The sequence below is a fragment of the Mobula hypostoma genome, chromosome 4, assembly GCF_963921235.1.
Source record: "Mobula hypostoma chromosome 4, sMobHyp1.1, whole genome shotgun sequence".
Taxonomy (NCBI): domain Eukaryota; kingdom Metazoa; phylum Chordata; class Chondrichthyes; order Myliobatiformes; family Myliobatidae; genus Mobula; species Mobula hypostoma.
In genome coordinates this window covers 40,468,202-40,477,531 of record NC_086100.1, presented here as the reverse complement: position 1 = coordinate 40,477,531, position 9,330 = coordinate 40,468,202, and the positions used below count along the sequence as shown (strand labels likewise).

The following is a 9,330-nucleotide window of genomic DNA, read 5'->3' as shown; positions in this document are numbered from 1 at the left end:
ATGATTTTATATTTTCTAAATGTATAGGAGGTCATTTGGCTTTCAGTCATCTCCATCTTTCATACTCATATTACTCACTTATCTTCCTGTAACTTATTAGTTTTCACATGCCCAACATTTCAAAGTGGAAAGTAAATTTGTTAAGAAACAAATCATCATATACAACTGAGATTCCTTCTATTGCAGGCAATAACAGTAAATACAAAAAAATCCCACAATAGTAGCTATAAAAGACCATACCCAACAGGGCGGACAACCGGACAACAACCAATGTGCAAAAAAAAATCAGATAGTGCAAATACGAAAGAGAAAAAAGCAATAAATAAATAAACAAATAAATACTGAGAACATGAGATGGAGACCTTGAAAGTGAGTCCAGTTCAGTGATGGAGTGAGTGAAGTTATCTGCTGTTGTTCAAGACCCTGATGGTATTAAGTGTTCCTGAAACTGCTGATATGGGTCCTGAGGCTCCTGTACCTTCTTTCTAATGGCAACAGTGAGAAGAGAGCATGGATGATGGGGGTCCTTAATGATGGATGCTGCTTTCCTGAGAGGATACTCCACATAGATGTACTCAATGGTGGGAAGAGCTTTACCTGTGATGGACTGGGCTGTATCCACAAGGATATCGGTGTTTCCATGCCAGGCCATGATGCAACCAGTCAATATGCTCTCCACCACACATGTATAGAAGTTTGTCAAAAGTTTTAGATGACATACCAATTCTTCACAAACTTCTGAGAAATTAGAGTCACTGCTGTACTTCCTTTGTAACAATTCTCCCTCAACCATCAATTTTCTTGCCACCCAGTTGCAGTACAAGTAACTTATCTGCAAGTCTGCGCTGGAAGTCAGAATCAACTCTGGGTCATTGGTGCTGAGACAACAGCACTATCTACATATCTTTGAGAAAGGGGAGGAAACTGAAGCACTTGGGCTGAAAACTATATAAAGATGACACTCAAGGACTTTATAATATCCAGTCTCTTGAGCTTTGAGTAGCAGCACTACCTGCTGCACCACTGTTTCATCCTGGCATTTAGATTTCCAATGAGGTTTTAATTAACATTTCCTCTTGCATCCTGAGGTGAGGCATTAACATTTACATGTAAAGCACATTAATAGGACCATTAGTTACAGACTTACTCATAATCTATTGGAATTCCCCCCCCCCTCTGGTCCTACCAATATACTAATTACAGGTTGAGTACCCCTTATCCAAAATGTTTGGGGCCAGAAGTGTTTTGCATTTCAGGTTTTGGAATACATAATGAGATAGCTTTGGATTGCCATCATTTCCAACACTGAACTTAGGTGCTCCTGGTAATCCGTCTTTGTCTTATACTTGGTCATCACACAGTGTATTCTGATACAGCCATTTAATGCCATAATTTTTCTTAAATTTCTGCAACCAGCCTGCTGAATATTCACAATTACCTTCAATTTTCACTTTGTCATGATAGATCTTCGCTTGTTTCATGATCAGCACACCATTAAGTAGGATATGTTCCCTCCAAAGCTAACAAATCTCATTGCCACTCATTATATATGTGACCTCACTTCTCAAAACTGTCTGTAGTGCGCAGACTTGTGCATCCCCTGGGAAGCTTCCCAGCGCCTTGTGAAATTTTCCTTATCATATAGCACTTAAAGAAAGTCAGATTACACAGGTTTTCGGATTTTGGAATTTAAGATATGGAGTATTCAACCTGTACTTTAAATGGTTAAACCTCAGCATTACTGCAGTATAAACAAGTAGTTCTAAAGTCTCACCTGTTGCCAAAATTCTCCTGTGCTCTCCATGAGTAAGTTGGGTGTGTCCCAGAAATAATACATGCAGTCTCAGTAACTTGAAGAGTTTTTGCTATTAACTTCTTTTAAGAATGTGGAAAGAATTATTGCTTATTACAAAAAGCAGCACTGTTTATTTGCTCCAGATAGTTTCATCTAACAAGGATTCAATAAATTTGATAGCTTTTTAATATGCAGAAGGACAGAGCTTATTTTTGGGATATATTTGATAGTTCTCTAAGAGCCTGCACAGGCATGCTTCCAAATTCTATGAATACCAAGTCTGAAAATTCTAGCAACAGTATTTCATTTCCACCTGCACTTCCCTCTACACCTCACCCAATCACTGATGCTTCACCTGTCATGGAAGAATCTTGTCCTGGAACCCCAAAAACCAAATATACACATCAATAGCAATCAAACATGAACTAATGTATTTTGTGTACAAATTCATGACAATGCATGTTTAAAATAGAATGAAGAATACAAACGGACTGTCAGTTGTAAAATATACAAGAGGAATTTAGGTATGATTTATTATTCAATGAAATTTTCCATTCAATGTAAGTTGTTATTGACATAGCTAGTGAAATAATAAGATGGATCTCATGGACATATGAATTTAAATCAAAAGAAATTTACTAATTTTGCACAAGTCATACTTCATATTCATTTGAAATCCTGTGCACATCACTACAGCATATGCAAAAGATAGCTTGAAGGAGGGTTACTTCAGAGTCAAATCTCTACTTTGCTATGAGTCTGTGACAAACAAAAATAACTAAACTTGCTTCTGTGCCATGTAAAGTCTGCAGATGCTGGAAATCCAAGGCAACACACACAAAATGCTGGAAGAACTCAGGTCAAGCAGCATCCATGGAAATGAATAAACAGTTGATGTTCCAGGCCGAAACCCTTCTTCAGGACTAAAACGGAAGGGGGAAGACACCAGAGAAGAAAAGGTGGGGGTGGGGGGGGGGAGGAGGGGAAAGGAGGCTAGCTAGAAAGTGATATGTGAAGCCAGTGGATGGGAAAGGTAAAGAGCTGAAGGAGGAACCTGGTAGGAGAGGAGAGTGTACCACGGGAGAAAGGGAAGGAGCAGGAGACCTGGGGAAAGTGATAGGCAGGTGAGCAGAGATAAAAAGCCAGAGTGGGGAATAGAAGAGGGGAGGGGAGGGGATAAAAATTTTTACTGGAAGGAGAAATCGTTACAGTAGTCATGCCATCATGTTAATTTTGGGTTCTTCGATGCAGATGGTATCACATGCTAAGCTCCAGCCCAAGAGGCTTCCAGATAACTTGACTTGCCTATTACTTTTACATTTTGATTTTTAGCTCAGCTTTCAATTGGGGAGTGCTTTGGAATAAAGGGACCCAGGAATACAGGTACAGTACATCCAAGTACAGGTGGCATCACAGGTAGTTGGTGGAAGTGAGTTTAGGATGCTGGCTTTCATCAGACAGGGCACTGTATGAGTTGGAACATATTACAGTTGTACAAGATGCTGGTGAGACTGCACTTGGAATATTGGGTATAGTTTCAGATGTTCTGTCATAGGAAATACATTAATAATCTGGAAAGACTGCCGTGAAGATTTATGAGGATGCAGCCATGACTTGAGGGCACTGACCCCTATAGGGAGAGGTTAAGCAGGTTGGGACTTTATTCTTTGGAGCAAAGGAGATTGAGGCGTGACCTTTTAGAGGTGCATAAAATTATGAGGGGCATAGGGTAAATATAGAATCTTTTTCCAATGGGAGGGGAACTAAAAACTGGTGGGTATAGGTTTAACCTTGCGATAGACTGGCGTCCTATTCGGGGGGGGGGGGGGGAGTCTCGTACTCTCAGTTGCTTCAGACCACAGAAACCGGTATAAGCACTGGTCTGATGGGCCACAAGGCTCATGACAAACTTTAATCTTTAAAAAAATTAAATAGGTTTAAGTGAGAGCTGAAAGATTTTAGAGGGACCCAGGCAGCAACTTTTTCTTATAGAGGGTGGTGCATATATGGAATGGACTACCAGGGAAAATTGAGGCAGGAATAATAAGAACACTCAAAAGCCATTTTGAATAGGTACATGGATAGGAAGGGTTTAGAGGGATACAAGTCAAATGCAAGCAAATGGGACTAGTATGATCAGCACCATGATGGGATGAATGTTGAACGAAGGGGGCTGGTTCCAAGCTGTTATTATGCTGACTCTAATAATCCTCTGTGAAACCATATTTTCTCAATTAAAGTACCTTTTAGCAATAGATCAACTTTATATTTCCATGATAAATTGTAACAAATTGTTAAATAATTTTCTTGGAGCACAGAAAATAAAGTTGAATGGAACTAATGTAATTGCTGGCACTGACCTAAGATAGCCTATTCCTGTATCATTGTAAGATGCATGATACCTATGCCCTCAAAAACATCACCTGAATCCTATCTTTTTTTGCTAACACAGGTTTCTTCTCCTCCCAAAACTCATAATGAGATACTCAGTTACACTTTTCACTGTAGAATACGCAAGCCAGCAACATATACCAGCATTATAAAAGCCATAGTTATCTAAATTACATTGCTGACACTATACCACGAAAAGATTTATCAATATAAAAATACAAAAAATAAAAGTAGATCACTGGGGAGAAAAGTGTGCTGTGGAAGGGGAGGCATTCCTTTAATTATCAGTAAAACAAATCAAACCCAAAATATCTATCTGATGTTCTCACTGAATTGATCTCTAAGACACCCCAAGCTGTAATAGCACTGCACTAACCACTATGCCACCGTGACACCTAGTCAAGCACACTTTTTTCTTAAATGATTTTCACATGCATCAAAAGTTTGTTTCAATAGGGATCATATGGAGCTTGATCAGAAACATGGAAACAATTCATTTGTTCTGTTTGTACAAGATGGTTTTAAAAAGTTTTTTTCCTGCTCTAAATGTCCCCTCTTTTTGATATTAGTTTAAAACGGTGATATTAATACATCATGTGCACTGATAGCATAATATGGGACATAAATAGAACAAAAATCACTAAAATATTAAAACTGCAAACAAACCTAGATTTATGGACCAGAAATAAGTTTATTTAGATACTGTAGAATTATAACAAAATTTAATGAAGAACATCCATCATGCGGTAAAAGTAATATAAAATATAGAAGCTCTGAACCAATATTCAAAACTGGCTCAAGAGTAAAGTTGCAAATATTTCACCAATAGATCAACAGTATTTGCGGGCATAGATCTATGGATGACTTCTTCAAAAGAAACTCCATATACAGAGGGCCAAATATTAGGTACAAACTACACACTATAATTGGGATTTTTGCGCAAAATGACAAATCCCTCTAGGATTGGGGTTAGAGGTGTGTACTCTTCAGTTGCCAATTCAGCTCTTTCACCATGTGCTAATAGCACAGGCGTGGTGTGCGTCTGAAATCCTGTGATAGTCTTGGGCTTTCCTGCTTGCCCTACAACATCCACAGCCTGCAATGAGAAAAAAAGTTAATGGATCTTCAACAATTTGACTCACACTTTAGATTCCCAGTCCTTTTCTTTTCCCACTTAAGACTGTCTGATAATTTCTCCCAAAGTTGTTTGCACAAACTACAGTGTGCAGGGTCAGAAGTACAGGGTCATTTGAGCTCTAATATTCAAATACTAACCCAATGCTTGTCACAATGTCATCCAATCTAATATCTACCATATATGTAACCCGCATATGCCAAAGAAAGACAAGGAAAGATGTTTTTTTCAACTTTTCATTCCCACTGATATCAGCAGACTTTCAACTTGATATGTGGTATCACACGAGGCTGCTAAACAAGATAGGAACTCATGGTATTACAGGGTAGATACTAGCATTGGCTGACCGGCAAGAGGCAAAGAGTGGGAATAAAGGGGGCCTTCCCTGGTTGGCTGCTGGTGACTAGTGGTGTTCTGCAGGGATCAGTGTTATGACTGCTTCCTCTCATGTTATCTGCCAATGATCTGGATAACAGAACTGATGGCCTTGTGGCCAAGTTTGCAGATGATACAAAGACAGTTGAGGAAGCAGGGAGTCTGCAGAAGGACTTGGACCAATTAGGAAAATAGGCAAAATAATGGCACATATAATACAGTATAGGGACGTGTACAGTTATACACTTTGGTAGAAGGAATAAAGGTGAAGACTATTTTCTAAACAGGAAGCAAACTCAGAAATCAGAGGTGCAAAGGGACTTTGGAGTCCTTATGCAAGATTAACTGAAAGTTAACTTGCAGGTTGAGTAGGTAGTAAGGAAGGCAAATATAACATTAGCAATCATTTTGAGAAGACTAGAATAAAAAAAGCAATGTAATGCTGAGGCTTTACAAGGCATTGGTCAAAACACACTTGGAATATGGTGAGAAGTGCTGGTTCTCTATTTAAGAAAGGATGTGCTGACATCAGAGAAAGTCCAGAGAAGGTTCACAAGAATCATCCTGGAAATGGAACAATTAATGTACAAGGAGCAAATGATGGCTCTGGGCCTGGGCTCAGTGCAGTTTAGAAAATTAAGGGGGAAGTACCATTGAAACCTATTAAATATTGAAAGGCCAAGATAGAGTGGATGTGGAGAGGATGTTTCCTATAGTGGGAGTAGTCTAGGACCAGAGGGTACAGTCTCAGAGTACAAGTATGCCCCTTTAGATTAGAACAAAAACGAGGAAGAATTTTTTTTAGTTAGAAGGTGTGAACCTATGGTACGCACTGCCACAGATGACTGTGGAGGCCAAGTCATTGGGTATATTTAGAGCGGAAGCTGATAGTAAAGGTGTCAAAGGTTACAGGGAGAAAGTAGAAGAATGGGGTTGAGAGGGAAAATAAATCAGTCATGATGGAATGGTGCAGCAGACTCAATGGGCCAAATGGCCTAATTCTACTCTGATGTTTTATGGTCATATTGTGCTTGGATGCTTATATGGTACAATTAACAGGTCTGCTACTAAACAAAACATATATGAGATCAAATTAGATAGGAAGGAATATCATATTGATAAGTTTTAACTGACTAAATGCAATACATACAAAATAACTAACTAGCACATGTACTGTCTTGCACAGACATACTGTCTGCAAGAAAAAGGATAGTGATTTGTTTTTAAAAGGTATTGCTTCTGTTTTACCAACTGCAATCCAACTTTGATGTTGGAGACTGGCATCATCAACTCATTCCATACATTTAGTAATTAAAGTCTGTCATGAGCCTTGTGGCCCATCAGGCCAGTGCTTATGCCGGTTTCCGTGGCGTGAAGCGACTGAAGAATACGAGTCTCCCTCTCCCCGGATAGGACACCGGTCTATCGCGAGGTCAACCCCCAGCAGTTTTGCCGGTACCCATTCTCAGCTGGATAGACTGGAGCATTGCGTGGTTAAGTGCCTTGCTCAAGGACACACAAGCTGCCTCAGCCAAGGCTCGAACCCATGATCTCCAGGTCGCCAGTCCAACGCCCTAACCACTTGGCCATGCGCCGCACACATTTAGTAATGGATGACTATAATTTTTTTGAAATTAAGTTTATATATTAGTTATTTTTCTTTATGGAGGGTTTTACAAATGTTACTGCTTCACAGATAACTTGTCTGCTATTTTCCCCAAAGGAGAAAGCCTCAGCAGAGAACCAGAGATGTGAACTTACACCTTAAAATAAATTGTCAGGCCCAAGGTATTTAATCTGCATTCTTGGCAAGTGCAAACAACTCAATGTTCTGTGGTGTTTGTATTTTGCCAAGCGAATCACACCCTTTTATAAGACAGCTAATATTGGAAGCATAGATTTGAAAATAGTGATGACTGCAGCATCTGCATTCCTACCTGGCCAACACGGACTGATACCGGCAAAGGATGGAGCTCTTCATCGAAAGTAACTAGCATACGAGGTTGCATTGCTGCAACCAGTCCATAGAGAATATAATGGGACTTCCCAAGAATTACTGCAAAAAATATAAAAAACATTATTCCAACATTTTTACTTCAACTTCTTAGTTTCAAATTTTGCTAAGATTGTATCCCCCAGATTTAGAAATGGGCTGATAGCTCTCAAGTAACTCCTACAGTACACCAATGGCAGACAATAACCAACTTCAGGAGAATCTAAGCAAAAATAATCAGTTGCACTGTCACTAAGTCTTGCATGGTCAACATTAGGGAAGCCACAATTAACCAGAAAATTCATTGGATTAGACACAAATACCACAGATGCAAGAGATCAGAAATGGGTTTGTCTGCAGCAAGCAACTCACATCAGTAAAATCTATCAGATGTGCAGAAGGCTTAAGCTCACAGTATAGTGGAACACTCTCCAAATGCATGGAGATCTGCAGCTCCAACATCATTCAAGTAACTCAGTATCATCTGGGGCAAAACAACCCACTTGACAATCCTATCATTAGTTCATTCCATTACTGGTAAACTGTGGTTGCAGTGTGTAACATCTGCAAAATCCATTGCAGCTTCTTATTAAGGCTTCTTCAATACCATCACCCAAATATGCAACCTCAGCCTGAAAGGATGCGAGCAGCAGACACATGGAAAAGCAACCAAGTGCAAGTTTACCTCCAAGTCACACATGCCCTGACTTGGAAATATACTATTCACTCCTTAGTACCCTCTAAATAACATGGCAGCAGTGATTCAAAATGGGCAGTTAAAGATTAGTGATAAATACTGGCTTGACGGCCATACCTACATCCTGAAAATGAACAGTATAAGTGTGGATTTATTCATTTAAGCACTATATTCCCTTTCCAGTATTAACAGATCTCCCTTTTGCCAACCAACATTTTTAAAAAATTTTAAACTGGTGTTTTTCTTTGGGTGCCTTTGCCTATCATTTACTTTACAGAATCCATTCACTTAACCAGGTGTCAGGGCTCAGACATTTTTTAACAAGTCTTTTAAAAATCAGAATCAGTATCAGGTTTATTATCACTGGCATTTGTCATGAAACATGTTGTACTGCAGCAGCAGTAGATTGCAATACATAATAAAAAAAACTATAAATGAGAATAAGAAATTTTGGTTAATTGGGCTATCAGTTAATCAGTGCAGCTGCTTATATGGCACACCTCTTAAAGACCAAATTGTGAAAATAGCCAGGATTCAATTCATTTATCTGGAACTTAACTGGGGCAGAAGACTATTGCTGAAGATTTCTAACTAGTGTCAGTCGCGTGCATTGCGTGTGGCCGTTAGATACTACGCTATGCTTAGAGCAAAAAGTTTTTAAATAGTGTCACTTGCATGCTTTTGTTCAAAAAAAGTGATTTTTGTCACTGATGGTTAGCAAGTAATAAATGGTAAGACAATTCAGAACTCTTTTGCTCACAGCGGTTTCAAACATTCAAGCTTGGAGATTCCAGAAACAACCGGGAGTAAAAGTAACATAATTTCATATCTTCAACAAGTTAAGCACTACAAAGAATTACAAGGTATCAACAATCATCTTGAATGTTACAATTAAAATGAAAATTTGGACAATGCAATAGTCGAAAGCATTATATGAAGGCAGT

The 9,330-nt window shown here is 39.0% G+C and overlaps 1 protein-coding gene across 1 annotated transcript in view; it reads right to left on the bottom strand.

Moving 5' to 3' along the window:
* Positions 1-2,290: 2,290 nt before the first annotated feature.
* psmd2 (proteasome 26S subunit ubiquitin receptor, non-ATPase 2) overlaps positions 2,291-9,330 on the bottom strand; it is an 83,754-nt gene continuing 76,714 nt past the window's right edge. The window contains exons 20-21 of the mRNA XM_063045683.1: positions 7,634-7,752; positions 2,291-5,282 (exon numbers count right to left, since the gene is read on the bottom strand). Of these exons, the coding sequence (XP_062901753.1) occupies positions 5,100-5,282; positions 7,634-7,752 (302 nt within the window). The 3' untranslated portion in view covers positions 2,291-5,099. The remainder of the gene's footprint in view (positions 5,283-7,633; positions 7,753-9,330) is intronic.